At 46.8% G+C, this 24,765-nt stretch overlaps 1 protein-coding gene across 4 annotated transcripts in view; it reads left to right on the forward strand.

Moving 5' to 3' along the window:
- The window catches only part of LOC148501272 (phosphofurin acidic cluster sorting protein 2-like), a 137,691-nt gene that overhangs the window by 7,562 nt on the left and 105,364 nt on the right, over window positions 1–24,765 (forward strand). For all 4 annotated transcript variants that reach the window (XM_088450675.1, XM_088450677.1, XM_088450676.1 and 1 more), the window contains exon 2: window positions 10,798–10,885. In XM_088450675.1, coding sequence (XP_088306801.1) covers window positions 10,798–10,885 — 88 coding nt within the window. The remainder of the gene's footprint in view (window positions 1–10,797; window positions 10,886–24,765) is intronic.

Raw genomic sequence — 24,765 nt, forward strand, 5'->3', positions numbered from 1 at the left:
CCTCCAGATCCTGTCCCTGAATGCTAAATTACCAGGAAGTGCTCATGACTCCTTCGTCATCCGGCAATCAGGGATATGGCAGAAATTAACCAACCTACAAGCTGGTGATGCGTGGCTTCTGGGTAAGTGGAGACCTTTAGTACATAACAATGTTAAGCTTGATACACAGTGTTCCTGATGTTGTCTATTTTTTTTCACAGGAGACAGTGGATACCCTTGCATGTCCTGGCTGCTCACTCCTTATTTGGCTCCCACACCAGGGCCACAAAGTGCGTATAATTCCGCACTTACAGCCACCAGGCAAGTGGTGGAGCGCTGTATCGGCCTTTTAAAAGGCCGATTCAGATGCCTCCACCGCTCTGGTGGCGAGCTCATGTATGTGCCGGATATGGTGTCTAAAATTGTGGTCCTGTGTGGGATATTTCACAACATTGCCATAAGGAGTGGTGTCCCAATGCAGCCAGAGGATGCCTTACCTGAGGATGGCCCCCCCGAGGTTGGTCGGAGGTCAGTATGTGGGCCATACGCGATGATGTGGTGGCCAGATTTTTTAGGTAAGTTGTAACAAAACTACAGTGTTTATACCTAATGTGTTTGTGTTTGTTTGCGAACATCTAATTTTGTGTTTTTTTTCTCACCATCTTCTGTTTGTTCACATAATCTTTGGCACTCCAACGCTCACTACTTCCTGCTACCCTTACCAAACCTGGATCTGGTCCTTTTGGGCATATATTCTGGAACCGATATCGCAACGCCATGTTTGTGGAATCATGTTGGCATGGTCCTTCGTCAACCAGTTCTTGATTTTTTGTTTTTATTTAATTATTTCTTGGTATGTGTTGTATTTGAATTTATCACTGTGTTCTTTTTTTGGGAGTGACCACTTTGTTTTCTCTGTTATGTTGTGAATAAATGTTTGGAGAGTGAAATGGTCTTCCTTTTTTGGGACGTTAACAGCAAGTGTAACCAGGTTAACACAAGTTACATTTGACTAAGGGGTAATCCAGTACTGACGCCAGTTGAGCTAAACTGAAATATGTTTTCAGCTTCCCAACCCACACCAAAAGGAAGCCTGGCCCAACCTTGGGATTTGTAAGATTGGCCTAAGCAGCTTGCGCACCAACTAGGAACCTGTAAAATGTAGAAATATGTAATTGACACTACACCCAAAAAGGGAAATGACATTGTTACTGTTATGTGTTTCTTGTGTCTGTTTGACATACAAAGACAAAACACAATCTAACTTTTAAAAAAGGGAAATCCTTGCAGGAACAGTCTACTTATGTCATGCTAAACTATCTTGGTTTTGGATTTAAAAAATGAGCCAGAACGTATATTTGTCAGAAAAAATTTATTTTGAAAAGTGAACAAAAATAAAAAAACTACTGGGGAAGGAGGCCAGACAGCCGGTCGAGGGCCACAAGAATGCCAATTACATGTTGGCGCATCTGGCCAACACAATCCGCCACCTCTTGCCGACGCCTCTGTTCCTCTGTGGGTGAGAAAAGTGTGTGGGTTAATACAACAATAGGGAATCCACATTAAAAAAACAAAAACACAACGAAATCACTCCTAAACCTAAAAAAAAAAAAAAAAAGGGGGTGCTGCCAAAAATACAAGGCCTAGGTACAAATTCCCACAGGTGTGATATGTGTATGTTGAAATCACCAGGAAGAGGTAAAGGCAAACTGCAAAATCACCAAAAGTCAAGCCACAAAAACACGAAGAAAGGCACGACACATGATTACATACAAACAGTTTGTGCTTTTAAAAAAAACAAAAAAAAAACATACCGGGAGCCAAAACGGGAGCTCCGGAAATGCCTCCATGATCCTCCTCGGAGGATCCGTCATTCCCCAAAGAATGGGGAGGAGTTATGATGGACTCCGGGGAGGGGGTAATTGGAAGAGGGGTGGGTGGAGGAGAGGGGGAAGTGGGACGGAGGGGAAGGAGGCCCGACATTTCCGGGAGAGGGTCTGGGAAGGATGGGGAGGAGTGGGGAATAGGGGAAAGATTTGGGGTGGAGTGTTGGCTGGGGGTTGGGGATAGTGGCCGGGAACACCGTCTGGACGGACGGTGACGGCGGAGTCTTGGCTGTCCCCCTAAAATATGTCAAAGAAATTGCAGTTAGTTTATGGACAAATCCGGGGACCAAAACTAAAAAAAAAAAACAACCCAAAAAATAAGCCAAATAGGAGTAGAATGAATAAATCAGAAATAGAGGGAAAACATGCACATGCAGATATGAGTACAAATAATAAATAGGACAGACAGGAAAACATGCACACGCAGATATGAGTACAAATAATAAATAGGACAGACAGGAAAACATGCACACGCAGATATGAGTACAAATAATAAATAGGACAGACAGGAAAACATGCACACGCAGTTTGCCCCACAAACACAAACATTAAAACCACAATACATAACACTTACTTTCCTCGATCTGCATGCGAAAGCATGCCAGCAAGCGGGGCGTTCGCCGTTGCAGGTCGGACCACCTGCGCTCCAGCTGCCCGATGTTGCGGCGTGAGCCGAAGGACCGCAGGCGGGACCGTGCCTCCGCATACGCGGAGCGCTTCTGCCGGTTGGTGATGGGTTGAGGTTGGCTGGTGATCCGTCGATCCATGACCTCCGTAAGCACCAGCAGCTCGCGCCTGGTGAATGCGGAGGCTCTCATGATGGCAATGGTGTTTTTCTTAAAAATCATTTTTGATAAAGTGTGTAAAAATTTACTGATTGGCTAATGTATTTTGGAAATTAACAGGAGCAATTTTATTGGTTAGTGTATGAGTCATGTGTTCGACAGGGCCAGAAATCTCTGGAGAGTTATGATAGGCTTGATGCAGTGACATGCGTAAGCAAATTTAAATAAAGAAATGAACCCAGAGAAATATGCGGGGATCCACAGCAATAGAACAATTGTTTAATTGTGGTTCACATGTTTTTTGAACAATAAAAGCGAATGTTTCATCCGTACGTATTCTGCGGGTAAACACAAACACGGACAAGAGTAAAGTTTCTTGCATTGTGTTGAAAAAAAACAAACAATTAAGCTAATTGATACATTGATTGGCATGATACGATTGATGGAGGTAGGCAGAATAAAGGAGCAGGTAATCGACATCTGACAAGGCCACTTCCTGTTTATACTTGTGCGTGCGTTCCTTTCAAGCCATTTCGGGGATGTACGCTCGCTATTTCGTACGCTCGTTAGTTAGAGGAGGGGTCGTCAGAGTTTAGGGAGGAATTTTAGATGCGAACGAAAATACGAGCGACCCATTGAATTTAAATATTTTTGTACGTACGCCTAACGTACGTGCGCCCGCTTGCGAGTGGGTCTGAATGAGGGCCAATGAGTCCAATCCATATGCTCTGAGAATGAACCAATAAACCCACTTTTGAGACACACTTATTAGATTTATTTATTAACCAGTTGACGATACATTAACCATCTTTGCATGATATATATCCAGTCTCACAGCAATGTGACACATTATGTAACACTTGGATTAAGTAACCATGATATATGGAACCAATGTGTTCTAGGAGTGTTTGAATTTTTTTTGAAAATTTTTTTTTTCTTTTTGAAATATATGTATGATTGTTCCTGGGTGCACCCCCCTTTAAGCAATAATAATAATAATTCTGTACTAATACTATATAGGGGAAGGACATTGCAATAATATATAGGTCTGTGCGGACAACCTTTAGTTTATTGGCCAAGAATCATGATTGCAAACACAGGTGTAAATTAAGCAAACTCGGGCTAAAATAGAAGTTTGAAATAAACCACCTCCTGAGCAGCGTTGCAGAGCCATGCACAGATCAGTGTGATCTGTGGATGCTTCTGAGTGTAATAAAGCCATTAAATGGATAAAATAAAAATAAAAAAATTACGTAGGGTACCCCCTCCAAAGCATAACCAGGCCCAGGCTATTTGAGCCGGCCCTGGTTGAAAATAATACGGGGAAAAAAATGTGTAGGGGTCCCCCGTATTTAATGAACCAGCACTGGGCTCTTGGATCCAGCTCTGGTTCTAAAAATAGGTGTCCCCTGTATTTTTAGAACCAGCACCGGGCTCTACTAGCAAGTGTGGGGTTAATGCTACAGCCAGGGGACACACTTGATGATGTCCTCTGGCCAAAGCATTCACCCGCCCCAACTAGTCAGCCCAGGCCGGTAATATCTTGGGAGGTGGGGACTCCCCCAATAATAATCCAGTGTACCCAAAGTCGGGGCTATCCTCCGCACCCCTGGGCGGTGGGTGTAGGGTTGACAGTGATAATAAATAGATTGGAAGTAATATTGTCTTTTACATCAGGACTACAGGTTCTCACCCACATGTCTGTACTTGAAGAACCACAGGTACCAGCATGTGGGGCATTAAGTGCCTGCTGGTGCCTATAGTCCCCCTGTAAAATAGATATTAAAATAAAGACACACACACTTAATGTTTAAATATTTTATATATGCACTCACTCATTCACTCACTCGTACTCACACTACATACTTACCTTGTCTATGGCATCGGCCAGTCCCCTTGTCCAGTAGCATCCCAGGTGACGATCTGTCTTCTTCTCCATTAGTATCCAAATTTAAGAAAATAACAAACCGAATCTCGATCCAGACGGACATAGCAGCTCTATATGTACATAGACCCATGTGTGTTCCTGCACTTGGAGTCCTGCCGCCAATACCATGGGAACAGGCAGCTTATTGGCTGTGAGTGACTCTTAGCCAATCAATGGGCTGGCCCTGGAGTTTCCAATAACTGTTAAGAATATTTTTTTACTCTGCTGTAGACAAAGTAAACCTCATATTAGGGAATTTATTCCAGACCCCTATCAGGCTCTCCATGTCATATTGATCCTATCAGACTCTCCATTTGATATTGATCCTATCAGGCTCTCCATGGGATATTGATTCATGGTGCTCTAACAGAGATAAGTTTTCACTTCGTGACGAAGCAGGAAGAAATAACATCTTAGCCCCTGGAGAGGGGGAGAGAAAACCCCCTCCTCCGGTGATACCCGCAAGTCCCGCAGCGCGCATCAGCCTAGTGCGCTAGATGCGTTGCGTCTTGCCTCCTGGCTGGCTCCAATGCGCATGCGTGAGATCTCGCGCGCAGACAGACAGCCATTGACACGCCCACTTACGGCTTTGCAAATCCATGCATCTGCGTAAAAACCTGCAGCATCTATGTACACAGACGCAGCATGAGTCACAGATCATTGGATGGACGCAGTTCTGAGTGAGTCTAAGGCCCAGCAGAATGGCCGTGGGAAGGGAGATGACCAGAGCCATATAACTTGCGTACGGGATCGCAGTTGCAGGATGTGACACACCCCTTAAAACGGTTGCGTTCTTTGCCGCCACTTCCCGCTACCTCCCACAAATGCTTCCTGACTATCAATCACACTGCAAATAAATTGTCTGCAGCGAGCGTCTACGGTAATGTACCTTTATGCGTGCGCTACTGCGACAACATCGGCTTAGACAGATTGCTTTCCTGCTGTAAGGACCATTTACAAGTACATGCACAGAGGGCCTGATTCACATGTGGATGATATTGCACAGCCATAAGGAAACGGCTTTGCAATCCCATCCAGCAAATATTTAAATGCTGCAGGAGGCGTCTGTAGGAAGCAGACGCCTCCTGAGAGCAATTGCGTTCCGAGCGCATCCTCCGGAAATGCTCGGTCAGGCGGCAGCACCGGCCAGTCTGAGTAAGCTTCAGCGTCCACTGATGCAGACCCTGGGCTCGGCACCCTCTGGAAAAAGGGGCCGACACACCTCCTGTTCCGGGAACGCAGACCAGTACGCCCCCGCTCCACCCCCCAAGCGCACTGCAGCTTGGGGGATCTACGAGCGAGATTGCAGGACCCATTCAGCACATGCGCAGACTAGAAACAATCGGATTAGTGCGTAAACCATCGGGTTTAAGTACTAATCTGAATCAGGCCTAGAGTTTGTCATTTTCATACACATTCAGAACATTTCCAGCTCCTACACTGTGTGCCACATTCTGACAGAGGTGGATACCTACTTTGAGGGCTCCGACAGGTGTTTAGTGTTGTTTTGTGGATAACTATATTACTCTTCTGTGGCTACTGTGTTGAATAAAGTTGGATATTTTGCATGTAACTTCCTTCGCTGTTTGTCGTTCTGGTTCCAGCATTTTGATGCTCGTTGCCACTGGGGATTGTTAATGGAAGGAGCCCCCTTTATAGTGCATCACTGGTGGTCACTTAGGTAAACCAGAGTCATCTCTGAGCATTTACCATTCTACAGATTTCTACAGATAAAGTGTTTCCTCGGACCCAATCTCTAGTTGAGGCTGAGGAGGAGACTCATGAAGGCCCCAGAGATCTGGACATCTAGTTGCAGTAACTGTCATTGTTGTTACTGTCATTACTTCTGTGGATAATTGCTGGGTCTTAGCTTTGGTATACAGGATAGTGGCCACTGCTGGCTTAATCTCGGTGTCTTTATTTGTGTCATTAGTTGAGACCGCTGATGCGATAACGGCGTCTTGAGATGAAATGTTTCCCTGTGCCGGGATAAGCTGTCACCTCGCATCAGTCAGAGGCTGCACCGTGACTCCCCGCAGGCGAATGCCTATATATGAGTGCATTAATGTAACCCACATTTATATTATATATTATATTCCCCCTCTGCTGCTGGGAGCACGACATAGAAATTACCAGTTACACAATTAGTGTCCTTGCTGTGAGGACCTGAAATGTACATGAGAGATAAATAAACCTTTCGGGTTTGCGCTGTTAATAAGGATTAGCTGCCTGTTTGACATTTAGAGGCTTTGTCAGATTAATGATTGGACAGAGATTAGCGGTGGGGGTGGGGGTTTAAATCTACCCCCCCCCTCCCATTTAACCACTATGGGACCTAGGGGTGATCTGCGAGAGACCGATGTATTCTGTGTATGTGTAGACAACTCACGATAATAAAATGGATCATGTCACTTTTATTTACTTTGTACAAAATAGTGAATGAATGGAGACGTAGTATTTCCACTTACTGGGAATGAGATCAGCTCAGAGTATTATTTCCTTTAATAACAGAGAACATAATAAGGGACGTGTCCAGCCCCTGCTGGACAGTGACTGAGTATTGTTATTACTGAGCTTCTCATTTATCTGTCTTCTTTGCAGTATTATTATGTATAATCCCCATTCCAGTAGTATTATATTACCCTTTATAATAATCATTAATGCTGTCCTAATCTATATATTAATAATAATTAATTGTTACTGCTGGTAACAGGTCAGGATGTTGTTTTCCATTTATACTCATTGCTCGATAGTCTAATGTCTGTGCTGTAGTGTAGTGTTATTATCCTTCCTCAATTATATAATGTCCATGCTGTAGTATCCTGTTACTCTCCTTCCTCAATAGTATGATATCATTAGGTCTCCTCTGTTACTATCCTTCCTCCAAAGTATAATGTCCACGCTGTAGTGTCCTGATAGTCTTTTCATCCCTAGTATAATTTCAATTCTTTGGTGTCTTACTGTCATTTCTGTTATATAATGTCCATGCTGTAGTGTTATGTTACTCTCAGTTCTGTTATATAATGTCCATGCTGTAGTGTTATGTTACTCTCAGTTCTGTTATATAATGTCCATGCTGTAGTGTTATGTTACTCTCAGTTCTGTTATATAATGTTCATGCTGTAGTGTTATGTTACTCTCAGTTCTGTTATATAATGTCCATGCTGTAGTGTTATGTTACTCTCAGTTCTGTTATATAATGTCCATGCTGTAGTGTTATGTTACTCTCAGTTCTGTTATATAATGTCCATGCTGTAGTGTTATGTTACTCTCAGTTCTGTTATGTAATGTCCATGCTGTAGTGTTATGTTACTCTCAGTTCTGTTATATAATGTCCATGCTGTAGTGTTATGTTACTCTCAGTTCTGTTATATAATGTCCATGCTGTAGTGTTATGTTACTCTCAGTTCTGTTATATAATGTTCATGCTGTAGTGTTATGTTACTCTCAGTTCTGTTATATAATGTTCATGCTGTAGTGTTATGTTACTCTCACTTCTGTTATATATTGTCCATACTGTAGTGTCCTGTTACTATAACTTCTCTATTATATAATATTCATGCTGTAGTTTCCTGTTACTCGCATTTCTCTATTATATAATGTACATACTGTAGCAGGGGTTAAGGTGGGCCGTAACGGGGCGGAACTGTGTTCCGTCAGTTCTATTTCCTACAGTCCACCTTACTCCGGCCAGACGCTCAGCCAGGCCTGCGCTTCAGAGTGGCGCGGGCTGGAGAGGCGCCGCCGCTGCTGGGCGCACGCCGAGATTTTGGGGCAGATGTATTAAGCTCTGGAAAATTATAAAGTGGAGAGTGATAAATGACCAACCAATCAGCTCCTAACTGTCATTTTTAAACACAGCCTGTAACATGACAGTTAGGAGCTAAGTGGCTGGTGGTTTATCACTCTCCACTTTATCACTTCCCAGAGCTTAATACATCTGCCCCATGGTTACCAGTGGGCGCCTGGCTCCTTTCCTACAGCAGCAGCCGGAGGCTGGAGTTCACTCCTGAGCTCCAGCTTCTGGCTCCCGCCACAGGCACTGTGAGAGAGATATCAATCGCAGCGCTTGAGGTTGGCTATACCCTGTCGCAAGCACTGCGAGCACTTCAGTGTATATTTCAAGCAAGTGACGTCACCTATGATGCGGGCTGTTAATTATGCACGCCTCTGAAATGGCGTTTAAAAACTTAGGCACGCCTGCGTCCGCAACTCCACTCACCCGTTACTACTGCCCTGCCCCTGTTACTACCCACAAACGGCCTCTCCTGTCACTCATTCCACTGGGCTGACTTTGCAGGACGAGCGAGCGTATCCCGATCGCTCATACTGGTTTGCGCACGCGCACTGCGAACTATACGCATGCGCACATTTGCAAACATCGCCAGCAACTAGCGATTGCTTGCTAGCGAGCAGGTCTGAATCAGGTCCCATGTGCGGTGTAATGTGAATACGTTTTTGCTACAGTGTGGCGTATATTTGAATTGGGGATACTATTGTGTGACTATGGGCCTGATTCAGAGCCGAACGCTCTGACCAGAGCGCTCGCTCTGAATCAGGGCCCTCCTCCATGGGAACGCCTCCGTCTGGCAGGCACGCCCACCAAAGGGGGCGAGCTGTCAATCAACATCGACAGCACGCCCCCTTTGGTGCGAGACCCGGAGCGATGGAGAGCCCGTCGCTCGCCAGGTCTCGCGCATGCGCACGACGGAGCTCCCTCCGTCGTGCGCATGCGCAGTGGGGGAACATCGACCCGCTTGCGAGAGTCCTGCGCTCGCGAGCGGGTCTGAATGACTCCCTATGTCCCTTTCTTTTGAGACCACGCCCCTTTATTGAAAAAGAGATCCACCCTGTCTCTAGGACCAATTTGAGCACTGTGCTGTAGTGGCCTGTTACTTTTATTTCTCTGTTACATAATGTCCATGCTGTAGTGTCTTGTTATGGTGCATACACACGGAATGATCGACAACGATAACGATATCGTTGTACGATCTCCCGGGTGTGCTGGATGATCGATATCAATCATCCAGCACACCACCAACTCACCAACGACTATAACGACCTGCGTTCAACGATCACGGGTCCCTATAGGCCTGCATGCACGGTCGATAGACGATATCGTCCATAGGTGCCCGCGCATCGCAGGTCGTTGGTCACCAAAAATTGCACGATATGAATGATAACGATATGATCGATATCCTTCATATCGTCCATTTTAATCGTACCGTGTGTACGCACCATTATTCTAATTTCTCTATTATATAATATTCATGCTGTAGTGCTGTTACTCTCATTTCTCTATTATATTATCTCCATGCTGTAGTGCCCTGTTACTCTCATTTCTCTATTATATAATCTCCATGCTGTAGTGCCCTGTTACTCTCATTTCTCTATTATATAATCTCCATGCTGTAGTTCCCTGTTACTCTCATTTCTCTGTTATATAATCTCCATGCTGTAGTGTCATGTTACTCTAATTTCTCTATTATATAATCTCCATGCTGTAGTGCCCTGTTACTCTAATTTCTCTATTAAATAATCTCCATGCTGTAATGCCCTGTTACTCTAATTTCTGTATTATATAATCTCCATGCTGTAGTGCCGTTACTCTCATTTCTCTATTAAATAATCTCCATGCTGTAGTGCCCTGTTACTCTCATTTCTCTATTATATAATCTCCATACTGTAGTGTCATGTTACTCTCATTTCTCTATTATATAATCTCCATGCTGTAGTTCCCTGTTACTCTCATTTCTCTGTTATATAATCTCCATACTGTAGTACCCTGTTACTCTCATTTCTCTATTATATAATCTCCATGCTGTAGTGCCCTGTTACTCTCATTTTTCTATTATATAATCTCCATGCTGTAGTGCCCTGTTACTCTAATTTTTCTACTATATAATCCTCATGCTGTAGTGCCCTGTTACTCTCATTTCTCGATTATATAATGTACACTCTAGTGTCCTGTTACTCTCATTCTGTTGTCTTTTGTTACTCCCCCTTCTCCATGGTATAAAGTCCTCTTTGAAGTGCTCAGTTACTCTCCTTCCACATTTATATAATGTCATTATATCCTTGCAATAGTGTCCTGTATCTCTTTGAATTGCATATTACAGTTAGTCTCTTTATAGTATAATGCTGTGATTGGACAATCCTGTTACTGTCCGCATACCAAAGTAGTGTCCTTTCAGTGGCGCATTATGTGTTATCTCCTCAGGCTCTGCAGTCTGACCCTCAAGAGACTTCTGGTACTGAGAGAATTAGACAGAGATCTGAGCTCTGTGGTTATTGCGGTGAAGCTGCAGGTAAGTGTAGTAGTATTGTGTACATATGGGGTCTTAGTGTAGATTAGATAGTATTGTGCAGATATGGGGTATTAGTGTAGATTAGGTAGTATTATGTAGATAAGGAAATATTTGTGTAGATTAGAGAGTATTGTGTAAATATGGGGTATTAGTGTAGATTAGGTTGTATTATGTAGATATGGAGTATTAGTGTAGATTAGACAGTATTGTGTAAATATGGGATATTAGTTTAGATTAGGTTGTATTATGTAGATATGGAGTATAGAATAGGTAGTATTGTGTAGATATGGGTTATAAGTGTAGATTAGGTAGTATTGTTTAGATATGGAGTTTTAGTGTAGATTAGGTAGTATTGTGTAGATATGGAGTATTAGTGTAGATTAGGTAGTATTGTGTAGATATGGGGCATAAGTGTAGAATAGGTAGTATTGTTTAGATATGGAGTATTAGCGTAGATTAGGTAGTATTGTGTAGATATGGAGTATTAGCGTAGATTAGGTAGTATTGTGTAGATATGGAGTATTAGTGTAGATTAGGTAGTATTGTGTAGATATGGAGTATTAGTGTAGATTAGGTAGTATTGTGTAGATATGGAGTATTAGTGTAGATTAGGTAGTATTGTGTAGATATGGAGTATTAGTGTAGATTAGGTAGTACTGTGTAGATATGGAGTATTAGTGTAGATTAGGTAGTATTGTGTAGATATGGGGTATTAATGTAGATTAGGTAGTATTGTGTAGATATGGGGTATTAGTGTAGATTAGGTAGTATTGTGTAGATATGGGGTATTAATGTAGATTAGGTAGTATTGTGTAGATATGGAGTATTAGTGTAGATTAGGTAGTATTGTGTAGATATGGAGTATTAGCGTAGATTAGGTAGTATTGTGTAGATATGGGGTATTAATGTAGATTAGGTAGTATTGTGTAGATATGGGGTATTAATGTAGATTAGGTAGTATTGTGTAGATATGGGGTATTAATGTAGATTAGGTAGTATTGTGTAGATATGGAGTATTAGTGTAGATTAGGTAGTATTGTGTAGATATGGAGCATTAGTGTAGATTAGGTAGTATTGTGTAGATATGGGGTATTAATGTAGATTAGGTAGTATTGTGTAGATATGGAGTATTAGTGTAGATTAGGTAGTATTGTGTAGATATGGAGTATTAGTGTAGATTAGGTAGTATTGTGTAGATATGGAGTATTAGTGTAGATTAGGTAGTATTGTGTAGATATGGAGTATTAGTGTAGATTAGGTCATATTGTGTAGATATGGGGTATTAGTGTAGATTAGGTCATATTGTGTAGATATTAGGGGTGTGCATCGGCCACTTTTCGTGTTTTGGTTTTGGATCTGGATCTTTCTTCGTGTTTTGGATCTGGTTTGGTTTTGCCAAAACCACCCTTCCATCTTTTGGGTTCTGGGTTTTGTGTTTTGGATCTGTATTTTAAAAAAACAACAACATAAAAACAGCTAAAATCACAGAATTTGTAGGTTTTTCTGCTCCTATGCTATTATTAACCTCAATAACCTTAATTTCCACTCATTTCCAGTCTATTCTGAACACCTCACACCTCACAATAGTGTTTTTATATCCAAAAGGTTGCACCGAGGTAGCTGGATGACTATGCTAAGAGATACGAGTGGGCGGCACAAACACGTGGCCCATCTAGGAGTGACACTGCAGTGCCAGACAGGATGGCAGTTTGAAAAACTAGGCCCCAAACAGTACATAATTCAAAGGAAAAAAAGAGGTGCAAGATGGAATTGTCCTTGGGTCCTCCCACCCACCCTTATGTTGTATAAACAGGACATGCACACTTTAACAAACCAAACATTTCAGCACCAGGGTCTGCCACACGACTGTGGCTGAAATGATTGGTTCGTTTGGGCCCCCACAAAACAAGCTGGCAATTAATCTGTCCCTGCACAAACTGGCTCTACGGAGGCAAGATGTCGTCCTCATCCTCCTCATCCACCGATTCCTCACCCTCTTCAGTGTTGTGTACATCCTCATCCTCAGAGTATTAATTCGTCCCCGCTGGAATCCACAACCACAGGTCCCACTGTACGTTCTGGAGGCTGGTCTCCCTGGAAGAGTTGATAATTCATTTTATGAACATCATCTTCTCCACATTTTGTGGAAGCAACCTCCTACGCCTTTCGCTGACAAGGTTCCCGGCTGCACTAAACACTCTTTCGGAGTACACACTGGAGGGGGGGCAACTCAGGTAAAATAGAGCCAGTTTGTACAGGGACCTCCAAATTGCTTCTTTTTCCTGCCAATACAACTACGGACTGTCTGACATGCCTACTTGGATGCTGTCACCGATGTAATCCTTTAACAGACAGACGCACGCTTGTCGCTGCTGCTTTAAGGATGCAGGTGCGGCTACAGCCCACACATTTCACAAAGACAGAAAAAAAAAGAAGAATTTTTTTATTGTTTGTGGAGCGCACTTTGAGGGTTATACCACCCTTTAACAGACAGACGCACGCTTGTCGCTGCTGCTTTAAGGATGCAGGTGTGGCTACAGCCCACACATTTCACAAAAACAGTAAAAAAATAAGAATATTTTTATTGTTTGTGGAGCGCACTTTGAGGGTTACACCACCCTTTAACAGACAGACGCACGCTTGTCGCTGCTGCTTTGAGGACAGTATCATATGCAGTGACAGTAGACTTGTCAGAAATTGTTGGCACGTCCTTCAGTCCGGACCAGATGTCCAAACCGGCCCTTGACTTATGACACAGGCGCACGCTTGGCGCTGCTACTGTGTTGATGCACGTGCGGCTACATCGCACACAAGTCACAAACACATAAAAAAAATTGTTTTTTATTTTTTGGAGCACTTTGAGGGTTACACCACCCTTTAACAGACAGACGCACGCTTGTCGCTGCTGCTTTAAGGATGCAGGAGCGGCTACAGCCCACACATTTTACAAAGAGAAAAAAAAAGAAGAATTTTTTTATTGTTTGTGGAGCGCACTTTGAGGGTTACACCACCCTTTAACAGACAGATGCACGCTTGTCGCTGCTGCTTTGAGTATGCAGGTGGAATCTAGACGGGATTTGGAACCGGGGACACACTACCTCCATCAATTGTCTAAATCCCACTGCACTAATGGCGGATACCGGACGCACGTCTAACACCAACATAGCAGTCAAGGCCTCAGTTATACGTTTTGCTTCAGGATGACTGCTGTCGTACTTCATCCTCATCGCTAGGGACTGTTGGAGGGTCAATTGTTTAGTAAAAGTAGTGGTGTTCCTACTTCCTCTCTGGGATGATGAACAACTCCCAGCAGCAGCAACAGCACTAGGAGGAAGTGGTTCTTGATCTTTCCCTATTTTATTTTTATCGGAGAAAGTTTGGTCCTCCATTTATGTCATATTGATATATACGTGCGGCTAAGGCGCACACAAACACAGAAAATATTTTTTTATTTTTGCTGGAGAGTAGTGCACTTTGTGGGTTACACCACCCTTTAAGAAATGAGCCAGCCGGCTCTTTAATTATGGGACACAGGCGCACGCTTGGCGCTGCTCCTTTGTTGATGCACGTGCAGCCACAGAGCACACAATTCACAAACACAGACATTTTTTTTTTATTTTGTTTGGAGTGCCCTTTGGGGGTTACAGCACCCTTTAGCGGTCAATCCAGCCGGCCCTTTATTTATGGGACACAGGCGCACGCTTGGCACTACTTTGTTGATGCACGTGCGGCTACTGCGCACACAATTCACAAACACAGAAAATATTTTTTCTACTTCAGGGTCCATAGGGTATCCACAGGATACCTTGGGGTATAGGTGTGACGTCAGTCGCAGGGCACCAAAGAGTTAAGCTTTCAGCCTCCCAGGATGCACTAGGTCCCCCTCCTATACCCCGCCCCCGGGCCAAGGCACCTCAGTTTAGTTTGGTGCCCGGCCGGAGTCGGGTGCACCTGTTGGAGTGGGGGCTAGAAGAGCCCCTGAAGCTTTTTCTTCATGCAGCTGTGGCTGCACATCTGGATGAACAGCATGGACAGTCAGTCCTGACGTCCATGCTGTCTTCCCTACACCCCGCCGGTACCAGAACGCCGGTACTGATCCGGGGATGCTGGTGGGCGTCTGGGGTCACAGCTAGCGGTGACCCCAGATGCTCCGGACCATGGCCGGATTCAAGGGGGACAGAGGTAAGCAGCGGGGTCCCGCGGTGGGTCCCCGCTGATCACATGGTCCTAAGTCCCCAGGCAGGGGGCTCCCTGGGGACTGGCTGCAGCGTGGAGCCAGGCGACCAACCTGTGCTTCCACTACCCCCTGGGACAGCGGACCGCAGCAGAGCGGTAGCGCTGCGGCGTCCCAGGGGTTAAATGCATGCCAGGGGAGCGCGCCTTCCCTGTCTCACAGCCGGCGCCTCCCCCGCTGCACACAGCCCTCTCTGCACTGTGCTGACTGGTCCTGTGTCAGCGCTCCTCCCCCAGGCCAGCTTCTCTCTGCTCCTCGGCGGCCATCTTCTCTGCAACGCATGGTGAACGCTGCTGGAAGTCTGGAAGGAAGCATCGTGGTCTGGGTCCCCCCGCATACCTCTCCTCCGCTGTGGCTCAGGTCTGTGTATGCAGCGCTGTGTCCTACCAGGCCCTGTGTCTGTGTAGTTGAGTGATCAGCGCTGTTAGTGCAGGAATTGTTATTTCTCTGCATTGTATGTGACTGTGCTAGCGCTGCCTGTAACTTTTCTTCTCTAAACTGTCAGCTTTATTACTGTCCCTGTTCTTTCTGCTAAAGCCCTTGCGGTGCGGTGCTGCAGGGTGGTCTCTCGCCTATTTAATACTTAATTGGTGAGAGAGGTCACATACGTGGTGCCATAATGTCTGAAAGTGATTTTCCCCTCCGGCTACAGTGTACCACGTGCAAAGTACCGTTAGCGGAGGGGGAGGGTAGCGCGGAGGGCCTTTGCCGGCAGTGTTTGTCCATGGCGCGGCCTATTACGGTTACAGCACCGGTACAGGAGCCGCCCTGGGCTTGTTTCGCTCAGGCGTTAACAGCTTTAGTGGGCCAGTTAGCTCCGCAGCCCGCGTTTACTCCGATGGGTTTGTCCCAGCAGTCTGTGGTGTCGTCACCCATGCAGGGGTTCCCACGACAATTGGTGGTACCCCACAGTCTCCCTATTTCCCCGCTCCCGGGTTCTCAGGAGCCAGCGTGGGTTAACTCCCTGACGAGTTCTGTACAGCACTTGTCAGATGTGTTGCAAGGGGAGTCTGTGATGCGGCCTCATAAAAGGCCGGTGGCGTCTCTGTCCGCTCCTTATGAGGATGACGAAGGGACGTCTGATGATGGGGAGATTCTGGATCCTTACGATCAGGAACCTTTCCATACTAAGGACGCTGATGCTAAGTCCAAAGTATATATTCCTGGACTTATTCGGGCGGTCCGCACAGCCTTGGTGATTGAGGACGAAGTTCCCCCAGCGGCTAAATCTAAGTATGCCTTTTTCAAAGATGTGAAGGGCGATGCCACAGTCTTTCCTCTTTCGGGTCAGTTGGTGGACCATTTAGAGGAGGCGTGGAAACAACCTGGCAAAAGATACCAGCCGCAGAGACGCCTGGCGGTGGCTTATCCGTTCGCGGATAATTATTTTGCTAAGTGTGAATCCCCTCCACAGGTGGATTCTCACGTGACCCGTCTTGTCCGTAGTGCCACATTGCCGATGCCATCCATGTCCTCCCTTAAGGATGCTACGGACCGCAAGGTAGAAATCTGCCTGAAGTCCGCTTATTCCCTTGCAGGGGGGGCAGCACGGCCGGCTATGGCCATTTGCTGGGTTGCCAGAGCGATGGAGCGCTGGGCGGATTCATTAGAGGCTTCTTTTGAATCCGACTGTCCGGCCGAACAGGCGGAGTTGATTGGCAATCTCCGTGATTCGGCCACCTACATCAACGAGGCGGCTCTAGACATTAGTACTCTGGTGTCTAGAATTTCTTCAGCAGCGGTAGCTGCTCGTCGCACCTTGTGGCTGCGATCCTGGAAGGCGGACGCAGATCCAAGAAAGGTCTGGAAGCGTTGCCGTTTACCGGAGAAGTTCTCTTCGGTCCGGATCTGGATAAGATTGTGGCCACGCTGGCGGCAGCCAAATCTGCTTGTCTCCCGTCGGCCGCTGCTCCTTCTGGTTCTGGACCATCGTCCTTTCGGTCATCTAGGGCCCAGGGCAGGCCCAAACCACAGTCGTTTCCTCGACAGGCTGGCCCTAAGAAATCGGTCAAGCCCCGGAAACAGGCATGGAGTACCAGACGTCCGGCCCCCAAGCCAGATGACAAGCCTGCGGCCTGACGGTCCGGGTCTCCCCTTGGGGGATCCCAGGGTGGGAGGCCGCCTGCTGCAGTTCTCCCGGTGTTGGTCGTTCACTACGACAGACACTTGGGTTCTGGAGGTGGTCTCTCACGGGTACGCCCTCTCCTTCCGGCACAGACCCCCGGCTCGATTCTTCACCACGGGTCTACCATCAGACCGGAACAAGGCTACGGAGCTGCGGAAGGTATTGCACACTATGCTCCAGGCTGGAGTTATAGTGCCTGTTCCATTCTCCCAGAGGGGCCAGGGTTTCTATTCAAATCTATTTTTGGTACAGAAACCCAATGGGTCATATCGTCCGATTCTCAACCTCAAAGCACTCAACAAGTCTTTGCGGGTCCCGAAGTTTCGGATGGAGACCCTACGGTCCATCATTCTGGCGCTGGAACCTGGGGACTACATGGTGTCATTGGACATACAGGACGCTATGGCGGTCATGGCGGCTTCTCTGCGGCTGCAAGGAGTCCGCATGTTGCCGTACTTGGACGACCTGTTATTGGTGGCAGGATCTCCAGAGCTCCTGTTACACCACTTGGACCTGACCATTGCACTGCTGCAACGGCACGGCTGGCTAATCAACTGGCAGAAGTCCACTCTAATCCCGTCTCGGAGGATTCTGCATCTTGGAGCCTTATTGGACTCGGGACAGCAAAGGATCTTCGTGACGGAGGACAAGATCTCTGCTTTACAGTCAAGGGTGCGCAGTTGTCTGCACAGCCGCCGGGTGTCCTTACACTCGGCGATGAGGTTACTGGGCTCCATGGTGTCGGTGTTCGACATGGTGGAATACGCCCAGTTTCACTCCAGACCTCTGCAGCACCTGATCCTGTCCAAGTGGAACGGGCTGCCTCAGTCTCTGAAGTTCCAGACGATTGTGCTCACCCCGGAGGTTCGCCTGTCCCTTGCGTGGTGGTTAAAGACGACCCACCTCAACAAGGGACGTCCGTTCTGGGTTCCAAATTGGGTCCTGTTGACAACGGACGCCAGTCTTCGGGGCTGGGGAGCAGTTTCGGGTCCACACTTGTTCCAGGGCAGGTGGACACCGACAGAAGCGGAGCTTCCAATAAATATCTTGGAACTCCGTGCGGTCTTCAATGCTCTCCTGCAGGCACAGCGGTTTCTCCAGGGTCACCCGGTGCAGGTCCAGTCGGACAATGCTACCACCGTGGCCTACATAAACAGGCAAGGAGGAACTCGCAGTCGGGCGGCTCTCGTAGAGGTCTCTCGGATCCTGGTTTGGGCGGAGCGCAATCTTCCGGCCATATCAGCGGTCTTCATCCCGGGAGTGCTAAATTGGGAGGCGGACTTTCTAAGTCGCCAGGACGTTCATCCAGGGGAATGGTCCCTGCACCCGGACGTTTTTCAACTACTGGTGGACAGGTGGGGTCTTCCAGAAATCGACCTCATGGCGTCCCGGCACAACAACAAGTTGCCGGTGTACGGGTCTCGCACAAGAGACGAAGGGGCGTCTCTGGTGGATGCTCTGTCCGTCCGGTGGACGTTCAGGTTCGCATACCTGTTCCCTCCGGTCTCCCTTCTTCCACGGGTAATCCGGAAATTCAAACAGGAAGGAGGGACGCTCCTGTTGATAGCTCCCGCGTGGCCCAGACGGCACTGGTTCTCAGACCTTCAGGGTCTGTCCGTGGACAGTCCTCTGCGGTTGCCGCTACGACCGGACCTTCTGTCTCAGGGTCCTTGTCTTCACCCGGACCTGACTCGGCTGTCTTTGGCGGCGTGGCTGTTGAGACGGCCATGCTGAGGTCCTGGGGGTTTTCCAGCTCTGTGGTGCGTACCATGTTACGAGCTCGGAAACCGTCTTCCGCGAGGATATACCATCGCGTGTGGCATACGTTCTTCCAGTGGTGTCGACCGAGAGGTTATGCACCGCGGGAGTTTCGTCTGTCTCGGATTCTCGCCTTCCTGCAAGCGGGACTAGATCATGGGCTTCGCCTTGCTTCTTTGAAGGTACAGGTTTCGGCCCTATCTGTCTGGTTTCACCGTAGGATTGCTACAATCCCGGATGTGCGCACCTTTATGCAAGGTGTTCTCCGTATTCAGCCGCCCTTTGTTCCACCTGTGGCGCCTTGGGATTTGGCTGTGGTCCTGAGGGCTCTCCAAGGACCGCCGTTTGAACCACTGGGCTCAGTGGATATTAAATGGCTAACAGCTAAGACTGTTTTCCTTCTGGCCGTTGCTTCAGCCAGACGTGTTTCTGAGTTAGGGGCTCTTTCTTGTAGACCCCCTTTCTTGGTTTTTCATGGGAACAGGGCAGTGCTCCGCACTCGGCCCGAGTTTCTTCCCAAAGTTGTTTCCCAGTTTCATGTTAACGAGGAAATAGTTGTTCCGGCCTTTAACTCACCGGGTCTTTCCGTGGGTGAGGCCTCTTTGGATGTTGTGCGGGCCTTAAGGACTTATGTTGACTGCACTTCTTTGTTTAGGAAGTCGGATGCTTTGTTGTCCTCTATGGCTTCTGTAAAAAGGGTTGGCCTGCTTCAAAGCAAACTTTGGCAGCCTGGATCCGTATGGCTATTTCTGAAGCTTATCTTCATGAAGGCCTACCGGTCCCTCCTTCTCTGAAGGCTCATTCCACTAGGTCTGTGGGTCCTTCGTGGGCAGCTCGACGTGGTGCCTCGGCAGTTCAGATCTGCAAGGCTGCTACGTGGTCTTCTGTCCATACCTTCGTGAGGTATTACAGGTTTGACACCTTCGCCTCTCAGGATGCTTCCTTCGGGCGGCAGATTCTCCTTTCTGCACAGGAGCGTCCCCACCCTTAAAGGATACTGCTTTGGGACATCCCCAAGGTATCCTGTGGATACCCTATGGACCCTGAAGTAGAAAATATGAGATATGGTAAGAACTTACCCTTGTTATCTCTATTTCTACGAAGTCCATAGGGTTCCACAGGACTCCCGCCCTGTCGCACCTGTGCTGCAGATGGGCTTTGCTCTGGTCACCGGTTTTCCGTCTCCCTCTGGTGAGAATGTGATTCTTGTATGTGTCCAGATCTTTGTTCTCTCTCTTCCTTCTCCTCCTCCGGCCTATGGCTTGGTAACTAACTGAGGTGCCTTGGCCCGGGGGCGGGGTATAGGAGGGGGACCTAGTGCATCCTGGGAGGCTGAAAGCTTAACTCTTTGGTGCCCTGCGACTGACGTCACACCTATACCCCAAGGTATCCTGTGGAACCCTATGGACTTCGTAGAAATAGAGATAACAAGGGTAAGTTCTTACCATATCTCATATTTTTTATTTGGTTTGGAGTGTACTTTGGGGGTTACAGCACCCTTTAACGGTCAAGCCAGCCGGCCCTTTACTTATGACACAGGCGCACGCTTGGCACTACTTTGTTGATGCACGTGCGGCTACTGCGCACACAATTCACAAACACAGAAAATATTTTTTTATTTGGTTTGGAGTGTACTTTGGTGGTTACAGCACCCTTTAACAGTCAAGCCAGCCGGCCCTTTACTTATGACACAGGCGCACGCTTGGCACTACTTTGTTGATGCACGTGCGGCTACTGCGCACACAATTCACAAACACAGAAAAAATATATATTTTTTTAGCACTTGGGGGGAGCACCCCTGACGGACAGAGCACCCCCTGGACAACACTACAGCACCCCTTTAGGACTGGGACACTGCACAGGACTTTGGAGTGGACACAGCCCCTATGGACAACTGACTGCAGAACACAGTCCAGCCAGCCCCTATGGACTTTGAAGTAGTGGACACAGCCCCTATGGACAACAGCAGCACAGCACAACACAGCCAGCCCCTATGGACTTTGAAGTAGTGGACACAGCCCCTATGGACAACAGCAGCACAGCACAGCACAGCACAACACTACTCTGCACTACACTACACAGCCCAGCCAGCCCTAACTCCCACCCTCCCTCTTCACTGTCCACAGCCGAGTGAGAAAATGGCGCCGACGCGTGTACCTTATATAGGATCCAAAACCCGCGAGACCCGGAAGGCGGGATGATGACGTTTTGCCTCGATTTCAGATCCGAGTCAGGCGGGAAAAGTCGAGCCTGACTCGGACCGGCCTCGGATCGGGGGGGCTCGGGGGGGGTTCGGATTTCAGAAATCCGAACCCGCTCACCCCTAGTAGATATGGGGTATTAGTGTAGATTAGGTAGTATTGTGTAGATATGGGGTATTAGTGTAGATTAGGTCATATTGTGTAGATATGGAGTATTAATGTAGATTAGGTCATATTGTGTAGATATGGAGTATTAATGTAGATTAGGTAGTATTGTGTAGATATGGAATATTAATGTAGATTAGGTAGTATTGTGTAGACATGGAGTATTAATGTAGATTAGGTAGTATTGTGTAGACATGGAGTATTAGTTAGATTAGGTAGTATTGTGTAGATATGGAGTATTAATGTAGATTAGGTAGTATTGTGTAGATATGGAGTATTAATGTAGATTAGGTAGTATTGTGTAGATATGGGGTATTAATGTATATTAGGTAGTATTGTGTAGACATGGAGTCTTAGGGCCTGATTCAGAGCCGGACGCTATTTGCGCTCGCTCTTTCAGAAAAAAGGGGTGGCTATTCAAATGAACTGTTCGCTCTTTGCGGTCTGTTCACGCCTCTAGGTCTGAACAAGCGAACCAAACATGCGGTCGTTTTTTGGAAAACTACGCCCCTATCAAAGTGGGTGGTTCTGCCACACCCCTGTCCCCTCCTTTATAAAGGAGACCTGTTCTTTGCATGTCCTCTCTAAAGAGTTCGATCAAGTCATTCTGTGGGGGCTGGCCACACCCCCTCTGGTGGCTGGCCACACCCCTTATGCTTGGGCCCCAGACACTGCATTTCCTGGTGGGACCTTCATGCTCCAGTACAACACTGCTTGTTAGACACCCACACCAGCCAGAGTTAGTACACTGAAACCTAAAATAAGAAACAAGGGAGAACATATGGTGCCCCATACCATTCTGATATATGGATAATAAACCGAATAAATACACAGAACTTATTCCAACTTGCTTCTAATAGCTTAAGTCAGCGGTCGCCAACCCGTCGCCCGAGAGGTACCGGTGGCTCACGGCCGCAATCGGGGTAGCAGGCCTTACAGTGACGGCGGCAGCACGCCTTACGGCACTCAGCTCAAGCGCGTAGGATGTCATACACGGCGCGGCGGCAGTGCATGACAGACACTGACAGCAGGCTCACCGCTGACCGTGTTAACCTTAAAGTGAATGGAGATAAAGTCTCAGCCAAGCAGCTCCCAAATGCAGTGTCACAGGCTGTGAAAAAAAAAAATCACAGTTAGGAGCTGATTTGCTGACACTTTGTAGTCTGTTTATCAAGCAGTGAAAAGTGTGGAGAAGTGGACCAGTGGAGAGGTTGATATAGCAACCAATCAGCTGCTATCTATTATTTTATAGACTGTACGTGAGAGCTGATTGGTTGCTATGGGCAACTTCTCCACTGGTTCACTTCTCCACACTTTTCACTGCTTGATAAATAGACCCCTTTATCTCCTTTATCTTTTTATCTATGACAAATTTGGCCAGATTTTAGCTTTCAGAAATAAAATGTGGCTCTTCAAGGCGTCTCATTTTTCTCAAGTAGCTCCCACCCCAATTAAGGTCGGAGACCACTGGTTTATCTGATTATGTTGAGCATCACCGTCATAGACAATGGACAGTTTCACTGCTCCAAGGTGCCCAAAACTGTGCTCACAATAGGATCAAGCCACAGGATCACTGCCAGTCCACAATCAATAGGACCACAGGTACGCAGAATTAGGGCTGACAAGCGATAATAACCAGACGGATGAAGCACGTTGGAATTATGTTCTGTGTATTTATTCAGCTATTTATCCATATGCCTGAATGATATGGGGCACCATTAGCGCTCTCGATCCTTTGTTCCTCATTTTAGATAAAAATAATAATATATAAAAATAATAATATCTATGTAATGAGCGAGAAAGTGTGTCTGTCTGTCTGTTTATCTTTTATACACGGCCAAAGTTTTGGACCTAGCTCCACCAAATTTGGCAGGGTGGTGTAGTTTAAACAGGATTAGGTTTTTGCCTATGTGTGAACTTTGTCAGGGCCACACACTGTCATACAATCCCTAAAAATGGGGACACTCTTAAATTACACAGGTTCCGGGGCTGGTTTAAGTGCAAATTGTCAGTCTGACAAAAACTTGTGTGAAAGCTACAAAAACAAAGTAATAATGACCTGGCGCCAGCAGTGGTGTATAAAACCTAAGTGTTAAATGCAGCACACCTATACGAGAGAAATTTGCCAATCCTCTCACAACCAAAATCGAGAAAAAAATATATATGTATAAGTTGGCGCTATAGACACACAATGAAAATATAGAGATCCAATATCCCTTTGAAATGACCATATGACAATCATATTAAAGCATTTCTATGTAGACAAAATACATGCAAATAATAATACAAGTAAAAAATGAAAAAAACTTAAGGACCGTGGGAGTGAACTATTTAATTTTGGAAAAGGTGTTCCACAAAAATCCAAATGATGATGCAGAATTAAATTTGCTACAATTCAATGGATTTAGAACATTACTCTGGCAATACTGTAGTATGCTATATACTGTATGTAGCAGCAAATATCTTTGATGGTGTTTTAAGGCTTTTCCAAGTAAACAGTGATAGTTCAGAGTTTATCGGAGATCCATATACTCACAGTCCTAAAACAACATTCAGATGTAATTGAACTCCCTCATAGGCATAAACGTAGAACTAGTGAGCAAAAGTGTCCAAGGCACTTTCTATGTATTACAACCACGCTGTGCTGCTCTCTGTCAGCAGACTCGGGGCCTGATTCAGAGCCGGACGCTCTGACCAGAGCGCTCGCTCTGAATCAGGGCCGGCCTAGCTTAAAATGGAGCGGCCTCCTGGCCGCTCGCATAGCTGTGGGTGACCACCCACAGCTTATGCGAGCAGCCAAAAAGATGGTTGCGATGGTCAAGACCATCGCGACCATCGGGCTTGCGACGAGACCCTTGTGGTAGGGTCTCGTCTGCCGCAAGCCTGGAGTACTTGTGGCTCTACTAGTGATGTCAGTGGGGCTGGACCCAGACGGTAGGCGTTCCCATGGGAACGCCTCCGTCTGGGCAGCCAGGCCCCCGGCACGCCCACCAAAGGGGGCGTGCTGTCACTCACCATCGACAGCACGCCCCCTTTGGTGCGAGACCCCGAGCGACGGCTTCCCCCGTTGCTCGCCGTGTCTCGCGCATGCGCACGACGGAGGCGCCTCCGTCGTGCGCAATGCGCATTTGGGTAACATCGACACGCTTGCGAGCGTACAGCGCTCGCGAGCGGGTCTGAATGAGACTTTCGGTGTGGTCAAATCGCTCTCCGGCGTCTCCAATCAATAATGAGAGCAATGGGCGAAAGGTAGATTAATTCCTAGCGTGTAGTATGGGGAGCGTCAATATCCCAAGAGTAGCGTCTCTAGCGTACATATATAATTTTTTGAAAGCTACAAAAGTATCCTTTTAACATCACAGTCTGAGCAAGTGTCAAACTTCATGGGGTCAATCCT

Source organism: Taudactylus pleione, unplaced genomic scaffold (genome assembly GCF_031769625.1).
Source record: "Taudactylus pleione unplaced genomic scaffold, aTauple2 ptg000522l, whole genome shotgun sequence".
Taxonomy (NCBI): domain Eukaryota; kingdom Metazoa; phylum Chordata; class Amphibia; order Anura; family Myobatrachidae; genus Taudactylus; species Taudactylus pleione.